The 20638-nt window shown below is 47.7% G+C and overlaps 1 protein-coding gene across 2 annotated transcripts in view; it reads left to right on the forward strand.

The window, feature by feature from the left end:
• The window catches only part of IQCH (IQ motif containing H), a 70086-nt gene extending 50105 nt beyond the window's left edge, over window positions 1–19981 (forward strand). The window contains exons 14-22 of one of the 2 annotated variants that reach the window (XM_032948456.2): window positions 623–895; window positions 7283–7474; window positions 12647–12767; window positions 13176–13471; window positions 14052–14222; window positions 14957–15082; window positions 16908–16969; window positions 17119–17227; window positions 18193–19981. In XM_032948456.2, the coding sequence (XP_032804347.2) occupies window positions 623–895; window positions 7283–7474; window positions 12647–12767; window positions 13176–13471; window positions 14052–14222; window positions 14957–15082; window positions 16908–16969; window positions 17119–17227; window positions 18193–18345 (1503 nt within the window). In that variant the 3' untranslated portion in view covers window positions 18346–19981. The remainder of the gene's footprint in view (window positions 1–622; window positions 896–7282; window positions 7475–12646; window positions 12768–13175; window positions 13472–14051; window positions 14223–14956; window positions 15083–16907; window positions 16970–17118; window positions 17228–18192) is intronic. The other variant, XM_032948463.2, reaches the window with a different exon arrangement.
• The last annotated feature ends 657 nt before the right edge of the window (window positions 19982–20638 follow it).

Consider the following 20638-nt stretch of genomic DNA (forward strand, 5'->3'; position numbering starts at 1 on the left):
TAAAATTATAGACTGATCATTTCTTTGTCAGTGGGCAAACGTACAAAATCAGCTGGGGATCAAATACTTTTTTTCCCTCACTGTAACACGAGCGCCTGCGTGTTGCCTGTGCTCATGCCTAACCCGCCCGCGTCTATGTGCGCGTGTTTACATTTCTGCAAGTCTCTTTGTAAGCTTACTGCTGGATGAAGCCCTACCCATGCCATGTAGGTGTTCGGGTGACCATATTTGTGTAACTTTATTGACACCGGGCACAAATTTGGGGCTCTTCTTACTTTTTGGACGATCTTATAATCCTGAGAAATGCGATAAACATCAGTCTCAGACTCCTTCTATAGCGAGGAGGTGTAGAACAAAGCATCGATTTACCAATAAACATGAATTAATCTCACATTACATGCAGCCACTTGTATCTGCAAGAATAAGTATTATTATTATTATTATTATTTTAGTTTCTATCCACACGATGTCACACCCTACCACACCACCTCGGAAGCAACAGCCCTTCGCTTGGAAGCGAAAACAATTCATCCTTGTTGCTGTACTGCTTGCACGCACCCCCACCCCTCCACCCCCCCAACCCAACCCAACATCTCTGCCACCACCACCACCAACACCACAGCAGCTGCCCCTGTCCCTGGCGAGCCTGCTGGAGTACAGCCCCGGCACGCTGCGGCGCATCCGCGCGCTGGTGAGCGGCCGCGAAGCCTACGTGGTCCCGGGCGGTGCCGGCGAGGCCGACCTGGCGGTGGCGGACGAGCTGGGCTTACCCGCGCTGGCGCCGGAGCCCACCGTCGCCCGCCTCTGTGGCTCCAAGTCAGAGGCCCGACGCATCTTCTCCAGCGCCGGCGTGGCCACGCCGCCCGGCGAGGAGCACATCCGGTCGATGCCGCAGGTGAGGGCGGATGAGCGAGCGGGTGGCCGAGCGGAGGAGCGGGCTGGCGGGCCCGATTTATGATCGATCATAAACAAATGCGTTGCAAATTTCACGGGATTTCTGTGTAACGTGGAAAAATAGTGTTGAGGAAGGCATTGGGTAAGCGATCTCGATTGCCCTGCCCTACCTACGATGTTAAGATCCCTGCCTAATATGGAATGTGGTGTTGCGAGGGAGGCCGGCATGGGATGGGATGGAGGGAGCTTGAGCCTTGGACCTGCACTTGGGCAGAGAACGTTAGAAGACACGGAGAGAGTGTGCCTGAATGCAGCCGCATCTCTAGACACTGTACATAGTAGTTGGATAGATGTAGTATATATATCTTTTTTTCTTCAAGGGAAAAACCAGCTACTGAGAGACAGCGGCAAAAAGGAATATCTTGAGTCTGGAATTTAACAGGGGCAGGGAGCAGACAGCACAAATGGCTAGGGGGAAAGTAGTTCCAAACCACGCGGACAGCAAAGGAGAACGAGTGAACTCACACTGATGGGAACGTCGACTGTTGGCGGCTTTAGCAGGAAGCCCGTGGTTGCAGGAGCAGGGGGTACGTCGAGTAGAGCAGTGTGAGATGAGATGGTAGAGGCAGGAGAGTGCATGGAGGGAAGTAGAAATGAGAAGGATGAGGTAGGCAGGGGCGAGTCCTTGGTTGCATTTTGAAGATGGTGAGGATGATCTTTAAATTGATCTGGGATTGTATTGGGAGCTAGTGGAGAGATTGGAGGATTGTGCCAATCTCATCCCATTTACGGGTACAGGTGAGCAGTCTGGTCATGACATTTTTGACCCTCATGCCGTGTTGACCGTAGGGGTTGTTTGACCATACTTCACCAAACCAATCACTGTGGGTTTGTGAAGATGGTGGTTCAGTGGGATCTCAACCATGACGTTAGTCACAGTCGGGAATCGAACTCGGATTGCCAGGTTCGTCGTGCAGCAGAGCGCTCAATCCCTGTGCCGCTGTTCTTCTACCCCACCGGATTATTACTACAGTGTAATCACTGTTAATTAGTGAGGGCGTTTACAGTTTGCGGAAATCATGCGCACAGCGGGGTTTCCAGGCGTCCATATATTTGCAGAGAATTGGAAAAAAGCGAGGGCAACTTGACTCCCGCTCAAGTGGCGTCAACGAGCGTTCAGGTCATAAATTCCGCATCCTCGTTTGCACACGGTGGGGGGGGGGGGGGTGCAGCGCTGTACACGGTGCTCCATTCCTTACGCTAATATATTTTTAAAAATTCTGGTCTGTTATTGCAATTATTTGACAACAAAGAAAGACTTAGAAAATCGGCAACCCCCGGCAAACGGCACGGTCGGATTGCGAAATGAAAATGAAAAGTTTGAAGGCGCATTCGATGTGATCGACCACGGGAAAGCTGAGTCGGTGGCCGACGTGAGTTAAAGCCATTTTGATTTCACCATTTGCACGCACGACTGGGGCAACCATTTACTTACCGAGGGCCGAAAAGGACTTGAAAATACCTTTTTGGTGGGCCACACGTTTGTCGACAATGAACGCATGTGTGGATTTACTGTATGCTCAGAACTACTTGAAAGACAACCGGTGAATTCACATGTGCGAATATTAGAAACACATATTGTTGGTGCCAGCTCAAATATAGTTCACTCAGGTACCCAATTAGTTTGGCTGAGATCCTTGCAGTGATGGATTAATGTCGTCTGTGGGTGGGGCTGTATATATGTATGTATGTTGAAGTTCTTTCGCACCTTACGTAGCCAACCATGCTAATAGGAGGTGGTAGGCCTCCTCTGCCCACGTGCCATACGAATTGAAGACGTGAGCCATATCCGACTCGTGGCCTGTCAGTTTCTCCTGCCCTGTTTTAGTAGGAAGAAGAAAACCTTGTCCCACGCGCCGTTAACGTCTGCCAGAGACTGTGGCATCCCTACGGAAATTCTGCATTGCACGACCGCTATTGGTGTTGCGCTGGCACAAGTGAAGGCGAAGCGGCTCGCTGGTGTTCGCTCAAGTTCACCTTAGGATATCCGCAGCAGCAGCAGCAGCAACACCTCATTTAATTAAAGTGCCTTTTACAATGGCAGGATTATTTCCGAGCCGTTGTGTTGACAGCATCCTCGGGCAGGCGTGCTCAAAAGGACATATACGAATATTGGTTATCAAGGATAAGCAATGAGACAATTCTCCTGAAGCATTTTCATTTTGCAAAACCGCATTACGGCAGCTTCAGAGTTGAAAGTCAACCTCCGCGCGCATTTCGGTGATGGGTCTTTTCCCGTTGCCAACCTGGTTACAGGGCCCAGTTTATTGGGAAACGAGAAACGTCGTCCTCCATTCTCGACAATATCGTTTCTTCCCTCCACGGCCCTGCCTCCCGCCACAAGAGCACCGGGGGGACATCGCAGTCAAGTTGCGTAGCCGTCGATAGCGTAGGCGGCGCAACCGCACCAAGGGCCCCGCAGGCCGAAGGGGCCGAGGGTGGCCCCCATGCCATACACGCGACGCCACCGGCCGCAGCGGCAGGAGACGCGCGTGCGGCCAATCACGCGCGAGTGTTGCCGAACCACTGTGGAGCCTTAACAGGTGCGGCTGGCGCGATAGAAAGCGAACCAATGGGGGGGCTCAGTGACATTCCGTTTGATGACCCTGTGAAGCACGTTGTCGAGAACACGCTTGCACGATTGGGATGGGTGCCCTCTCCATAAAGCCTCTTGGTTTACTCTTAAGTGACACAGACCGTAGCTTCGGGGCGTATAGGTTGCACGTGACATTGGCGGAGGGAAAAAATACAAAAACACGTGCAACTATAAACATTCCCCCGTGCCTTTGGGGGTCAATTTGCAAAGGCGTGCATTAACAGGTGCGCTCGCTATTTCTTTTCACACCTTGTTAGCAAGTGCCCATCTGATACACACTATATTTTCCTGCCTCGGGCGGCTCTTCGTACCGATGGCTAACGTGAAATGCTATACGGAAAACGCAGCATGAGCACACGCATGGAACACGCGGTGCACACGCGCGTACGTGCGCGCGCACACACAAATGTGCGAGCGGGCACGTGCACGTGTGTGTGCACGTACTCCCCCGCGTGTGTCTGTCCGTGTGCGTTACACGCGTGAGTGGGCGCGCGCGAGCCTCGGACGGCAATAAATTAGAGCATTAGTGACTGTGAAGCGCGATGAATTACAATGTTGATGAAATTAGTAAAAAACAGCCAAGGTGCCAAACTAGATTACTTACAAAACAAATGATTACCAAGTGGCAGCGGAGTGTGCCCATTAGTCACTGCGGCTCTGCCGTACGCAGGGGTTCGCGCACACCACAATGCAGCGGGAGGTTAAACAATATTGCCACACGAGTAATAAATTGAAAACAAATATTCCTCCCAAACACGATGCTGTCTGCACAAGCCGCCATCCTTTAAAAATCCATTTTGCTCTGCCCGCACTTTTCGGCGGCATAATATTATTACACAAATTACGCAAACTAATGGCCTGCGACCGATTTTATTGTTTTTGGAATGAATGTGCTCTCGGATCATCTTTGCTAATCTTTCCCGGACGGCAGCGATTTGTTTCCGACGCGGTTCAGGGGACGGCGCTCGGCTGCGTGCATCTCACGCGGGCGCGGAGCGTTCGCCTCCCAGATTAGAAGCAGCGTGACACGAATAGCCTGGCGGCGTCGCTGTCACCGGGACGAAATAAATAAATAAACATGCGCGTGCTTTACCACACGCGCGCGCACACAAGAAGAGCCCTCTCTACTTTACACCCCCCCTCCTCCCTCCTCCCCCCGCATGAGCTCTCGCTTGCTCGTGCTCCAGCTTCTGTCTCTGTCTCTCTCTCTCGTGATTTTGCCGTTGTTAAAGTGGATGGTTTCTTTGCGAAGCAAATTAAGATCGTACTTACTGCTAATTTTCGAAACATGCTTAAACATGCTCGTCCCGCACAATGACTCGTCAACCGCTTTTTAAACTAACCGGTGCGTGGCGGTGGCGTTAATTGTAGCTAGATTAACCAGAAAGAAACGAGTAATTAATGAGCATTTATAATGCGCGATATAAAATGCGGCGGGGAGTGGGGGGGGGGTAAAATTATTAAATCTGCGTTCGAGAAATAGCGGGGCATTTATTTCCACTATCACTGTTTTGTACCGTTCCGATACTGAGGCATTCCCGCCCTGAATCACCCTAACCTCATAGCTGCGCCTCTCCCATTGTAATGCCTCGCAGCCGGTGGCTTTTAGATGTTTCTGGCAGTTCACCATTGGCCCCAAGAACCACTGGGTGGGTTGAGTGAGCATGTGAGGTTAGGGTGGCTCAAGGGTACAGGTGAATGCAGTGGTCAGTTGTTTTAATAGCGTCCTTGATTCCCACTTGTATAGAGGAAGGAGGCTATCTGGAAACAATTAACTAAGTAGTTGAAAAGGCTCCTGCACTGATGTGGGCCTTTACAAATGTCAAACACGAGCCGGTACTAACTCATCCTGTGGAAGGATGCAGTCTTTTTCTAAGCTGCAATCACAAATACAACTGCACTGTGTGAGCGTATATGTATTTGCTCATTTGTTGTTAGATGTGTGCTGCACACTTGTAGGGATATGCATATATTGCCGTGCAGTCGTCTTTTTTGACACGTGACAAATGCCACAGGTGGTGTGTCGCTCATCGTCATTGCTCTACGAAGCGGATTCATTCTGATAAGAACTGGCATGGTACAGTGAGGGAAAAAAGTATTTGATCCCCTGCTGATTTTGTACGCATGCCCACTGACAAATAAATGATCAGTCTATAATTTTAATGGTCGGTTTATTTGAACAGTGAGAGACAGAATAACAACAAGAAAATCCAGAAAAACGCATGTCAAAAATTGTATAAATTTATTTGCATTTTAATGAGGGAAATAAGTATTTGACCCCCTCTCAATCAGAAAGATTTCTGGCTCCCAGGTGTCTTTTATACAGGTAACGAGCTGAGATTAGGAGCACACTCTTAAAGGGAGTGCTCCTAATCTCAGCTTGTTACCTGTATAAAAGACACCTGTCCACAGAAGCAAGCAATCAATCAGATTCCAAACTCTCCACCATGGCCAAGACCAAAGAGCTCTCCAAGGATGTCAGGGACAAGATTGTAGACCTACACAAGGCTGGAATGGGCTACAAGACCATTGCCAAGCAGCTTGGTGAGAAGGTGACAACAGTTGGTGCGATTATTCGCGGATGGAAAAAACACAAAAGAACTGTCAATCTTCCTCGGCCTGGGGCTCCATGCAAGATCTCACCTCGTGGAGTTGCAATGATCATGAGAACGGTGAGGAATCAGCCCAGAACTACAGGGGAGGATCTTGTCAATGATCTCAATGCAGCTGGGACCATAGTCACTAAGAAAACAATTGGTAACACACACTGCTCAAGAAAGCACATATACATGCTCGTCTGAAGTTTGCCAATGAACATCTGAATGATTCAGAGGACAACTGGGTGAAAGTGGTGTGGTCAGATGAGACCAAAATGGAGCTCTTTGGCATCAACTCAACTCGCCGTGTTTGGAGGAGGAGGAATGCTGCCTATGACTCCAAGAACACCTTCCCCACCGTCAAACATGGAGGTGGAAACATTATGCTTTGGGGGTGTTTTTCTGCTAAGGGGACAGGACAACTTCATCGCATCAAAGGGACGATGGACGGGGCCATGTACCGTCAAATTTTGGGTCAGAACCTCCTTCCCTCAGCCAGGGCATTGAAAATGGGTAGTGGATGGGTATTCCAGCATGACAATGACCCAAAACACACGGCCAAGGCAACAAAGGAGTGGCTCAAGACGAAGCACATTAAGGTCCTGGAGTGGCCTAGCCAGTCTACAGACCTTAATCCCATAGAAAATCTGTGGAGGGAGCTGAAGGTTCGAGTTGCCAAACGTCAGCCTCGAAACCTTAATGTCTTGGAGAAGATCTGCAAAGAGGAGTGGGACAAAATCCCTCCTGAGATGTGTGCAAACCTGGTGGCCAACTACAAGAAACGTCTGACCTCTGTGATTGCCAACAAGGGTTTTGCCACCAAGTACTAAGTCATGTTTTGCAGAGGGGTCAAATACTTATATCCCTCATTAAAATGCAAATCAATTTATAACATTTTTGACATGCGTTTTTCTGGATTTTTTGTTGTTGTTATTCTGTCTCTCACTGCTCAAATAAACCTACCATTAAAATTATAGACTGATCATTTCTTTGTCAGTGGGCAAACGTACAAAATCAGCATGGGATCAAATACTTTTTTCCCTCACTGTACCATGTGACACGGTGCGGAGGCACGCGGTGTGACGTGTGCGGTGCGGTGTGACGTGTGCGGTGCGGTGTGCGGTGCGGCGACCAGCTAGTGGAGAGCCTGTCGCGGCTCGTGGCCGCCCACGCTGGTGTGCGGTGCTGGCTGCTCAAGACGGAGGAGGGCCCGGGTGGACGCGGCACGGCGAGCTGCCCCGTGGCCCAGCATCTGCCCTGCCACCGCTGGGTGCTGAGCGAGAGCCGGCGCTACGGCTCCGAGCAGTGGAGGCATCGCTGGGCACAGGTGAGAACCCTCGTTCAATGAATAAACTCATAATAATAATAATCAGAACAAAATACATGAAATTGTTTGGAAGTTGTGTTTGTTTTGTGGATTTATATCACTGCTGCTTTTCTGTAGCTTTAAAATTTAGCATTGACCGATGATACTGATGATGACAGTGATGATGATTTGGATGATGATTTTGGGAATAGTGGTGGTGATTGTAATGATGACAGTAGCAATGATGACGATGATTTTGGTGATGGTGGTGGTAATTGTAGTGATGATAGTAGCACATCACGGTCTGTTTCTGATTTTTGCATTCTCCCACATTTCACAGAAACCGCATGGCACTCTCAGCGCAAATTCGCCAATAAACCCTATTCGCCTCTTTCAGTGCGGCCAATTTATAATCAAAAAAATAACGTAATCAGTATTGGGGCTGTTTCTGCAAACATTACAAACCTCGAAGCTCTGTTCTTCTGTCCTCTATAACTACGTTTGTGCGTTGTGCTTGGCGCACTACAGTACACTATGAACCCAGCGACCTGAGTTTGATTCCTGGCCACAGCTGACATTTGGTGTGTGCGAGCGATATCTGAACTGATCCTGGCCCCTTCTGTTACCAACCTGCAATGGCCAATGTGGTGAAGTATGGTTAAAAAAACCCATCATGACCTGTACGAAATTGGGTGGCCTATGTTCAGAATTTGACTGGCAAAGGACTGTACATTTGTAAAAAAATATATTATTATGATTTAAACCAAGCTGTACTCTAAAATGAGTTTGCTCAATTTCCTGGTTTTCATAGTTATAATGATGAAGATGGCAATGGTGATGATGATGTATTTGACCAACAATCGCAATACGGGAACATCCTGAGTCGTATGACTCAGTGTGATTTAAATGTCTTTCCAAACCCCACCCCCAACCCTCCCCCCCCCCCCAAAAAAAAAAAGTGGGACATTGTGAAAGTTTATTTCATGGTGCATGCACTGGATAGTAATTAAAATCTGTGTGCTGTGATGCTCAGTGAAGTTCTCCGAAGCATGTCTTCATTACATTTGGCATAATAAGCCAGCGCGAGCACCAACAACAACAACAACAAATAAATAAAAAATATAATTCTAAATTTAATTAATAAGTATACTTGGACATAATCGAGAGATCTCTGTTGTTGTAGTGAAGTGCGTGTGTACATGTTGGGTGTGATTCATGATACTTCATCAGATCTTTGCTACCTGTAATCACATTTACAAGCGGGGATTTATTTCACATGGCATTTTATTCAGGGCCCTCTCAACGCCCAACCCCTAACCCTCTGGGGCCCCGAACGACAACTTTTCTTGCGATGCTCAGCCCCCGCACAGCTACGGCTAAAATTAAGCACCCGGTTTATGAGTGTTGATTAATCAAAACAAAAAAAATCACAACCTTATATCTTCAGACCTCGAAATCTGAGAATGGGGTTTATCGTTTGTATACCGCACTTAGAGATGTAGCAATGTCGTAGCAGTTGGCACACTGCGGTACGAACCAGGCGACCTGAGTTTGATTCCTGGCCATGGCTTACAAGGGTTTTTTTTAAATTTTAACTCGCCCTGGGCCACCCCCTTCACCAACCCGGACTGACCAGTATGGTGAAGTACGGTCAAACAACCCCCATGACCTACGCAGCCTTCATCCGGTAGTAGATTAACAAAGGTCTGTACATTTTTTATAGGGTGTAGAGACACGCAGATTCATTTTGAATGCTAAATAAATCCAAACTGCATTGGATATGGCATCCTGCATTCGGATGTTTGGCCAGTCTCGTTCATGTTTGGCTCATGCCTATTGTACGGTGTTATGACAAAACCCACCATGCATATGATGAGATAACACCCATAGCGTCGCACAGATAGAGTCAAGAATCCATTGCTTTATTACCATCTCCTGATCTCCTTGCAGCCCAATCCTGCAACATCTGGCATTCCCAGGCAGCCTCCCATCCAAATACTGAACAGACTCAAGCCCGCATAGCTTATGAGAAACAAAGATGCTGGGTGCATTCAGGATGATTTACTCATTAACATTACAGATGGTTCATTATGATTCTATTATTATTGTATGGGCCTGTACGGAGCCAAAGATTTGGTGTACATTTAACATCGATTATTGTCTAATATATTAATGTAGAGTAAATATAGTTTTTAATGGTGTGCGATGACACACGGTGATATATATTATTCATATAGAGGCAATATATATCTATGTCAAGTATGTGCAAAGTGTAGACACGTACAATTTTACACAACCTTTCAGTGGCGTTATTCATTTATTGCTTTACATCGGGGTTATAAATTATTTTGTATTTCTTAGCGCATCGCTTATTTTGCGTCCGTGTCCTGTTCCGCGCTATGCACAGATCCCCGCGGCCGGTGGGCAAATTAAACGGCTCTCTCTCCCTGCGAGAGTGTGTGTACTGCACAGTGAGAGCGTGTGTGTGTCCTGCGCCCAAGCCCAGCATTCCAAGTTCGATTTCAACTCAAAGCCAACATCAGCTACAAATATGTGAACCGGTCCTGGGCCTCCGCTTAGGCTGGCTCAGGGAAAACAAAGGCGGCCTGGCATGGTGTTGCCCCCGCCCCCCCCCCCCCCCCCCCGTATGCCACGCCGGCCTTAATAGGTGCTCACATAACAGCACTTGCCCCAAGAGCCTGTTAAAATCTATACAGGGGACCTTTCTCTTTGGACCGCACAGCCCACGCTGGCATCAATTAAATTCCGGCGGGAAGGTGCGTTATGAAAACACCCCGGCCTTGCCCGAGTTCTATTCTCACAAAACCGGGGAGAGTCACTGGCAGAAATTAACTTGTCTCCCTCCTCCTGCTCCTCCGCCAGGGGTGGCCCTGCCTCTTTTTGTCCTTTAATTGATTAACTCGAGTGAGTAGAATCGCGCGTGGTACCTATTGGCGGTGCTCGCGGACGCTTGTTGATAGAGGGTTGTGCAGTAATGGATATCTAGCTCTCCGATGATGGGTTTTCGGGTTGTTGCCGCGCGTTATTCGGAACCACATCCATCCTACGTTTTCACTCCACGCTGCTGGGAGTTTCTTCAGTTCCAATAGTTCTTGAAGAAGCTGGCAAAAAAAAACGTCGGAAAAACCGCGCAGCACAATCATGAAAACCTACTTCTGGCTTTTAAAGGCCCAGCACGATTTAAAAGAGCATTTCATGGAAACCCTCGTAATTGTGATACGGGTTTAAATTACGTACAAATGGTAGCAATCTGGCAGAGGCCCCCAAAACATATATATATCTGCCTCTCGCACGAATAGATAAATGCCGGACTACATCTGTGTCCTGTGTTTACAAAACAGATCTCGAGGGGCCAATGCGTTGTGCTATGAAAGCCAGGAGTGAGGCTTATCCTTCCCATCGAGGAAAAAAAGTGGCTTTGTAACCATGGAAAAGTAATTCTTGTGTTTTTTTTAGGTGACCAAGCTAAGTGGGTTGTAATTTTCTAAAATAAAAGGCATACATTATTGAATAGGATCTGCCGAATAGTAACTCACCTACTTGCTTACACATTACTAATCTATAATTAATGGAAAGTTATTTTTTTCTTTCTTTCATGGTGTATGTATGTGTATGCGTGTACATGAATAGTGGGGAGTGGTAGTGTCGCGGCTAGCGCGCTGCGCTATGAACCTGGCGACCCGCGTTCGCTTCCCGCTCACGGCCAACACCGGTGACGATTATCTGAACCGGTCCTGGGCCTCCCCTAGGTCTACTCAGCCTCAAATGAGTACCTGGTGCGATGTGTAAACATCGTCACTAGGGAGACAAAGGCGGCCGGGCGTGGTGTTGGCAACCCATCCCCTCGTGTGCCGTGCCGGCCTTTATAGGTGCTTGCTAACAGCACTTGCGCCTACAGTCTGTTAAGACTATACGGGGCATTTTTTGTGTTTGCATATGAACATATATTTTTAGCCACAGCTTTGGTGCACATTTGAATGCTGGGTTTTTGTTTTAATCATTACGTCAATAGCAAGGGTAATATTCGTGTTGCCTACACGCGCTAATGGTAACACTCTCGGTCGCCGTTGCTGAAATATTAATTCTTTGAACATGTCCCGTGTGTGTGTATATGTGTGTGTGTATGGGGAATGGGGAGCGGTAGTGCAGCGGTTAGCGCGCTGCGCTATGAACCTGGCGACCCGGGTTCGATTCCCGTTCACGGCAAACACCAGCAACGATTATCTGAACCGGTCCTGGGCCTCCCCTAGGTCGACTCAGCCTCAAATGAGTACCTGGTGCGATGTGTAAACATCGCCGCTAGGGAGACAAAGGCGGCCGGGCGTGTTGCCACCCACCCCCTCGTGTGCCGTACCGGCACCTTATAGGTGCGCGCTAACAGCACTTGCCCCTACAGTCTGTTAAGGCTATACAGGGGGTCTTTGTGTATGGGGAGCGGAAGTGCAGCGGTTAGCACACTGGTACTACTCTATGGACCTGGTCACCCGGGTTCGATTCCCGTTTGTGACCAACACCAGTGACGATGATCTGATTCCGTCCTGGGTCTTCCGTAGGTCGACGCAGCCTCAAATGAGTATCTGGAGCGATGTGTAGGTGCTCGCTGACAGCACTTGCCACAAAAGTCTTATAAGGCTATACAGGGGTTCTTTGTCTTGTGTGGGTGTGTGTACGTCGACCCTGCCCTCTCTTCCCCATGGGGGAACAGTGGCCGTGGATACAAGCGTCAGAATGGCTGCTGGCCACAGATAAGGAGAATCAGGCTGAGAACAAATATTCGAAGAAAAAACACAAATCAAAGCATTCTCATTATTCGTCAAGAGCAAGCACCTCCTGTTGGCTCCCCTTTAACGCTCACGCAGTCCCTGGAGTTGAACTTGCTTGTGATGATCATCAATGGCCATGGTCAATTCACTGCTGTACGAAGGCCTCCCCACTCTTGTCGCCATCTCTCACGGTCCTCGCGATGCCGCAATCCGTTTGATTCCTGCGCAGAAGCCGCTGTGCTGGATTTCATTACTCCATCCCAGCGATAAATTCTAAATGGACTCTCCATCTCATGCATGACATGACGCAGATAGCGGTACCTTTCCCGGATACAAATTTGGGAAAAAGACTTAAAAAGTGAAGGCAACAAAAAAATCTACTTACCGCGTGCTCCTTCAACGCTGCCAGGATGCGGCGGTGGCCAGGATCGCTCAGGAGCTGCCGGAGCTTCTGGAGACGCACTGCGTGCTCGCGAGCAACGACCTCTACCCCGACTGGGCCTCCTTCATCCAGGCCTTCCTCTGCCACGGTGAGACTCTCCCCATGACCCCCCCACCCCTCTGCGAACTCTCCAACAATTCCATTCAAAACCAACAGTTCCTAGGCATGATGCTCTTTCTCTCCTGAAGTTCATCAACTTTTTTGTTACCCATAAAACACAATTGTGAAATGTCGAATGTTAAGGTTAACTAACTACATACAATGGATTGGAACAATGGGGAAACACAAGGTATTATAACAATAGGCAGACAATCTATCGGAACGATGGGCAGACACAATGTGTTCGAACAATGGGCCGAACACTTGTCCAGTCGGTCTACTCTTTCATCCTGTGCTGGAACACCACTCACCAGTGCAGTGCATTCAGTTTTCTTTGACAAGTCACCCCCCCCGCCACCCCCCACCCCTAGTCACTCATCCCTATCACTCTACCCAGGAGGCGTGATCGAGGCTTGCCCGCCAGGCGACAGCCTCACCTGCCTGACGGTGGACCTGCTGCTGGAGCCCTCGGGGGACGTGGCGGTGCAGGCGTGGGGCGACCAGCTCGGCGGGCGCCCCGTCACCCCCGCGCTGCGCTGCTGGGGCTCGTCGCTCCCGCAGAGCTCCGTGGAGCCGGGCGCCCTTCACGAGCTGGTGCGGCGCGTGGCGCAGGCGTGCTGCGGGCACGGCTTCGTCGGGCACCTGTCGGTCGACTTCGTCACCTTCATCGACCCCGAGAGCCTTCAGCAACAGGTGCAGCCTCTTCCTCCATCTCCCGCTTCTCTTCCAATGCGTCTCCTTTCACCTCTGCCTCCTTCCCATATGTCTATGTCCCATCACGTTGGTTATTTATTTTTTATCCACCACTCATGCTGTTCGTTACGCACGGTTGCGCTTTATTTTGCGCGTGGTTGCGATTTACTTTGCTCAGTCGGTGTTAGCTGCTGAGGTCGTGACGGGTTTCTTCTTTCACTCCTGTTGCTCTGTGCCCCCCTGGTGCCGTTCCCTTTCCGCTGTAATGTGCACTGATGCCTATTTTGTTGAGGGCGATATTGGCACGTAAAATAGTGTTGTTTGTAAGTTGCATTTGGAATTTTGGGCCTTTGCTCCTATGCTCATCAACTGTGATGTATGTATGCATGTATCTTCAACTTCTTTCGCGCTATACGTAGCCAACTGTGCTAATCGGAGGTGATCAAAATAATGGTATAAAAAAATATTCAGGGCTATGAGAGATGGCAATGACTTGGGGAGGCCTTCATCGCCTTCATCCAGCAGTGGACTGATCATGGCTTGATAATGATGGCGATGATGGTGAATCAACTGGTTGCAGGTTTGGGCGTTGGACCTGGACGTGGGTTACAGCGATCAGTTGGCCATGACGCGCCTCATGGAGTTCGTGACGGGCGGAGGGCTGGATTGGCGCGACAGCATCTTCTCCGTGCCGTCGGAGCCAACCCCGGAGTCCGGCGCCATGCTCCTACATGGGGACAGAGCCAAGAGGGTGAGCGGCAAGAGAATAAACAAAATACATTTTCAGTCACTCGTTAGTGTTTGCAGTGCTAAGTCTCAAGTTCTCAAAATGGGCCATTGTGTTAAATTGCGTGCGTCAAGTAATCCAGCGTGAGCCCACTAAGAGTTGATGATGATGCTGACAATTATGTTGATGGTAATGTTGATGAGGATGCGAATGATGATGAGAATGATGATTGAGGATATTAATGATGTTAATGAAAATGATTGTGATGATGTTGATGAGGATTTTAATTATGTTGATAATAATTATTATGATGATGTTGATGAGGATATTGATGATGTTGATAATGATTATGATGACGATGCAGATTTTAATGATGATGATAATAATGTTGACAGTGGTAATGTATCTATTTATGTTGAACTTCTTTCGTACCGTACATAGCCAACTGTGCTAATCAGGAGGTGCGGGGGAAGGACAACAAACTAAATACAAAAAACAGTTCTAAAGAAATTAGTTTTAAATCTATATTTGAAAGTGCATAGCTCCAGTGGCTTCCTAATATCGGAAGGAAGAGTGTTCCAGACAGCCGCAGAAGCACATCCGAAAGCGCGCAATGCAGTGACAACGGTCTTTGTTTGATGAGGATGTTAATAATGTTGAAAATAACGATTATGATGATGGGAACGTTAATGATGATAACGATGTTGACAACGACGACGATGACGACAACCTCGATGTTGATTATGACATGCGTGCAGTCTCCTCCAGCGAGCAGGCGCTACGCGGTGACGAGCACCCAGCTGGTGCACTCCAACCTGGCGCTGCTGCACTACAGCGTCTTCTTCAAGATGTGCCGTGCGCACGGCATCGGCTTCGACGTCAAGGTGGCCTTCGCTTTGCTGTGTTCCCTCTCCTGTTGTTCGTGAGGGATAACTTCCGAAGATGCTCGTGGCCTTGCAGACAAGTTTTTTTTTTTTTTACCACCCACGTCAGATGCATAGCTCATCCATCGTTGCTCTACAAAGCGGATTCATCCTGATCAGAACTGGCTCCGACTCCAGGCTGCGTGACAAAAAATTCCACCAGTGAGGTGACTGGCAGAGAGATGAGTGAAATACAGACAGAATCATCTTCTTATACAGCATTCCCTCGTTTATTCACGAGGGATACTTTCCGGAGATGCTCGTGAATGGCAAATTTCGCGGATAATGAACTATTAAATACGTGAACATTCATCATAACACAAAAACGAAAAAATCTAAATAAAAATTAGCATGAAATATTATAAATATGTAATGGGCTCGAATTAGGCGCACTCACAACTTCTTGGGAGGCAACACTATTTATTGTTAACACAACGCAACACTTAACATAGGGTGGTGACCACCGATCTATTCTCGGTAACACACACCATCACTCACTAGCACTGACTCTCGGATACAACTAGCGTGACCAAGCCAGGAGGAGGGCTACTGGCTGGCCACGCTGACTTGAGGCTTGACTCTTCTTCACGAGGCGTCTTCACGAGGCATCTTCTTGCTTGACACGAGCAGCCTCGAACCCGGTGCGGAGGCCGCTTATATGCCGCGTCGGCGTGTCCGGGCCACACCCCGGCCACACCCACCTTCGAGAACTGTCGATAAGGCTCCTCTCCTGTCCACGTGGCCTCCAAGGTGCCCCCCGGGGCCCCCGGCCCCCACCTTGATCCGGTCACGTGTCCAGCCGGGTTCACTCAGAGTGCCACGGCCTCACACAACCCCTGCGGCCCTGACGCACGACCTCCAGATCTCCCGAACAGGCCGTGATGTCATTCCCGCATCCAGACGTGATGACGTCATGTGTATGTGTGTGTGTGTCCACATGGTAGTGACGCTACAAGTTACTACAAATATTAAAGTATCTCATCGCTTTATCTCAACACTTTACCTCTCATCACTTTCTCTCTCCCTCTCTCTGCAGTCGTGTAGAGTTCCAGAAGTGATTGGCGGATAGCAGGTTCGTGAATAACAAGGGACTACTGCAGAGCCAACTCTCGAATGTCGGGAGTAATGGGGGAGGGGGGGGGGGTGGCCCAGTTGAAACAAAACAAATAAATGAGCCTATTAACAAAAACAACGCATTGTTTACCTTTCGGAACACTTAGCAGGATGCGTTGTCTGTTGGTATTGCTTCACACCGTATTGGCCATCAGTGATACGCCTGACGGTTTGGATCTCACCACATTAACGATAATAACCACCACGGAATTTGTACAGTTTCTCCCTATTTTGCTGTGTTATTTTAAGAGTGTATGATTGTAATTCTCAAATGGCATTTGGTATGCGGGGGCAAATTTTATATGATTGAGAATGCTGCGGCGTTGCTAGGAATGCCTTCCACGTGTCAATGCTTCTTTGCCTGTTTCTCAGGAGGGATTGCTGCCCGCAAACTCACCGTTGAATTTCTACATCTCAACTGCAGATTTTTCCGCAATTAAAATATTTATTTTGTAAAGGTTTGTCCTCCGATGTTTGACCCAGCCTCTGGCGCCCTTATTTTGTGCATTTTCCCCTTAAGCCACCCAGCCTCATTCCATTTTCATTACTCAAATACAAATACATCAATTTGACAAATAAGTCAAATAAGTCAATGAATAATAACATTCCTTTTTTTATGCCGTGTGTGTGTGTGTGTGCGCGTGCATGCTGGTGTGCTCGCACGTGACATCAGGAGCGGCAGGGAACCGTCTTCACCCTCATCCACGGGCAGCGACGTGAGCGGCTCGGGATGATGTGAGTGCACCCTCAACCAGCCAATCCGTAATTTTCTGTTTGATACATTTTGTACGTCGGTCTGCGTGGAGCAATTGCATTCATTTCCATCCAAATGGTGCGCGCACTTTGCATCATCAGCCACGCTCTTGTGCGCGTCCCTTTCGCAGGGTGATCATGGACGATCTCCAGGTTGCGCTGATGACTTTTGCTCAAAACCTCGCACTCATCCACCAGCAGATCTCCTCCGCCGATATGCAAGGGGAGACGAATTTTAAGGTCGGTCTCGCAATGCGATGAGAAAATATATCTCAAGCTCTCCGCTGTTTTCCTACTTCTGTCGAAAATAAACACGAAGCAATTTGTGCAAGTGCAGTAGCATAATATGAAATGAAATGCATTTGATGACATTTCTTTTGAGAACTTTTATTTCCTTTTGAGACAGTTTTAAAGTAATTGACTTGCTAGACAGGATAGTTGCCTTCTACCTGTGCCTGTCCCCTGCTTCCAACTTCCCTTGGGATTGACGTGGATCCGCACTGGTAAAGTTTCGGCTACCCAACCCGAATTTTCCCTGTTCATCCCGTCTGCCTCCACGTGATTGTATTTGATGTTTTTCACTCCACCTCATTTTTAATTCTGCCCCTTTCAATTTTGCCTTACTCCCACACCACCTCCTCACCCGGATATCTTCCCTACGTTCTCCATCCTCGAAACCGTCGCCTCCTATCTCTGTCCCCGGCCTCATCTCTCCACAACCCTCCCCTCTCCCTACCCTTAATCCCACTCTCCTGGGACTGCTCTGGGACTCCTTGGTGCTGCCCGGGCCGTTCCAGCAGCTGGGCTCCAGCTGCTTCTGGCTTATGTGACTCCCTTTCCTCTCTCCCATGTTTTACAACCCTACCTACCCAACCCAACCCCTGCCACTGCCATCTTTCCGAGTGTAGTCCCTTACTTTAGTGAAGCATTTTGAGACGTTGATGCATTTAGATGCGATAGGAATTGAAATGTTTTATTATCGTACTTGATATAGTCCATGATATAATGAATGTAAGTCGTCTTTGGGTATGCCCTCATATGGCATATAATGTGTGTGTATTGCTCAAATTATGTTCCCGCATAACAAATGCGAATCACTTGTTATAAGTGCGTGCGCTTACCAGTTGAAAGGTTAATAATTGTATCTTGTGGCATCATGCCTAAATGGACTGTTCAGGAAAGCTCTATCTGTGCTTTGGCTGCAGGAAGCTGTGCAGGAAATTGAGTCAATTCTGGGCATCACAGTGCAGAACTGGGACAGAGAGGAAAAGGAGCGGGAAAGTGGTGGCCAGCTTGCTGACCACACGAAGGCCACCACCACCGTGACTGCCACCGCTGCTGTCACAGAGGCCCTGTGAGCCATCGGTTGAGGATGCGAAGGTGGACAGAGAGGGAAATCCTTTGTCAAGAAAAGCATGCCCTCAGGTGGCTAAGCGCTGACCTCCTACGAGCAAAGGCCTAATGAAAGATGGGGCAATAGGCAGCGACGTATGTGGAAAGGGATTATAGTGAAAGACTTGTACTGTGCCACTCGCTATTTAATCCCAAGTGCCAGAAGGGTTTGTTTAGCTCCATGATTGTGCATTGACGATTTGGCCATTTATCTACAGAATGTGCCAAATGTGTATGTGTCTCATTTTTACAAATGGTGAATGTTTCTTTTTTTGATTGAAAGCTTTCGTGACTGCAGGGATTCATATTCTTGGTTCTTTCGGTAAAGTCACGTAGAAGGGAAACAATAAAATAATAAAAATATGAAACAATAAAATTCTCACGACGTTTCGACTGCAACACAAGCAATCATCATCAGGTGTGAAAACCACAACAAGAAAATTTGCAAAAAGTGGCGGTTATTTTTAACATGACTTTACCGAAAGAACTAAGAATATGAATGTTTCTTTTTCAAGTATTTTTAATTACATTTAGAAATAGGAATTATGGTTTAAAAAAATCTGGTAAGGAACATTTCACATCGTTCATAAAGTAGCCGCTATACTTTATTACTTTGTATTAGTCGTCCGGCTTTTCTACATGGTAATTTCACTGTAGGACCGTTCGTCATTATTTGTGAGTTGTTTTCAATGTAGTACAGGAAGCTTTACATTTCATAAGCAGCTGCATTGTTACACAATAATACTCACGTGTAAGGACTGTAGCTGCCAAGGCATGTGTTTGTCGTGTATAATAGCGCAATGGGGGAGCAGTTGCAAAATGATTAACAAAATGCAATATAAACCCGTAAACCCAGAGTTTGACTCCTTGGCTAGCATCAGTGGCAAGTTATAACTGAAGCAATCTTGACCGCCCCCTTCATTAACCCGCACTGATCAGCTTGGGAAGAATTAATGATCAAACAATCCCATGTGGGGAAGCCTTAATCCAGCAGTGGATTGACAGAGGGCTGAAATATAGTATTGTTGTGATAGTACTACTTTTGTCCCTGGTATTTTCACGTTAATAAAGCAAGTTTCTGTTCCCAAAAACTCGTATTGTAAGTTTGTTGGTTTGTAGTATGCGAGTGAACGTTGCCGGATTGTGGTATTGTCTGCTGGTAGTGGCGATAGAATGTGTAACAAAATATTTTTTGTTCCTCAGTGTTATTTACTAATTGCTTATGCCTCAAAAGTACAGAAAATTGCTATTATTCCCAACAGAATTTGCTTTTGTGACCAGGACAGTGATATTTTGAAATGTACCTATTTTCAATGAGAAAACGTGGTGTGCATTTGTGTCTTTCGTTTGCACAAAGTCCTGGTCACAAAAGCAAAGTTTGCGGGGAATAATAGCCATTTTCTATAGTTTTTAGGCATAATCAATTAAAAAGTAACACTTACTACCCAGGGACAAAAATCGTGTTACATAGTGTATAATCAAAAGATGGAGATGGATAAATGTGTTTCTTGTCATCCGTTGTATAGCAATGTCATAAAGCATTAGTTGCTGACATGTCTCTGCAATGGGTGTCAAAGCTAAATACAACCAACTCGCTGATCACACAGTGTCCGTGTAAATTTTTTCATAAGTGTCATTTGCCGAAACATAAAAAGGTTTGAATTTTCCAGATCAAAATGTGAGTCACCTGCTTTCAAACCACACAGGCCTGAGCTGGGCCCGATGCATGTCTCGGTGAATGTTCCTTTCTCGTCCAATTTTCGGCAAAAGACAATCTCATGTCTCCATCACCAGCATCCGGCAAATCTCCAAGGTGATGCGATCTGTTTCAGCAACCCTGTAAGCGTACCCTTCGTCAACGTGGGAGCCATACAAAACCTCATGGGAGGGGCACAACACGGGTCAATATTAACCTTTAACTAAATGTTAAATGCTAAAACAGAATGACCAACGATCTGCTTTTGTCTGTCATGCATTCTGCTCTAGTTCTCAACCCCAGATGTAAAGGTCGCATAATTATTTTCTAGTTTGACTTTGAGAATTTATAAGGCGGCAGAACCTTCAACAGGCACGCGTGTGTGTGGGGGGGGGGGGTCTCAGCTACACTCCATCCTCCCCAATGCTACAAAGCCACGTGTTTATGTCAAGGTGTCAATCAGGCCTTATGTCGTGATGTGTAAGCTTTCCCCTGTGTGTAGAAGCCTCCAAAACCGAAATATGAAACACACCCAATGGTGCAATCTATAGATTTTGTAGATA

This window comes from Petromyzon marinus, chromosome 1 (assembly GCF_048934315.1).
Source record: "Petromyzon marinus isolate PM22_M1 ecotype Great Lakes invasive population chromosome 1, UKy_Petmar_22M1.pri1.0, whole genome shotgun sequence".
Taxonomy (NCBI): Eukaryota; Metazoa; Chordata; class Hyperoartia; order Petromyzontiformes; family Petromyzontidae; genus Petromyzon; species Petromyzon marinus.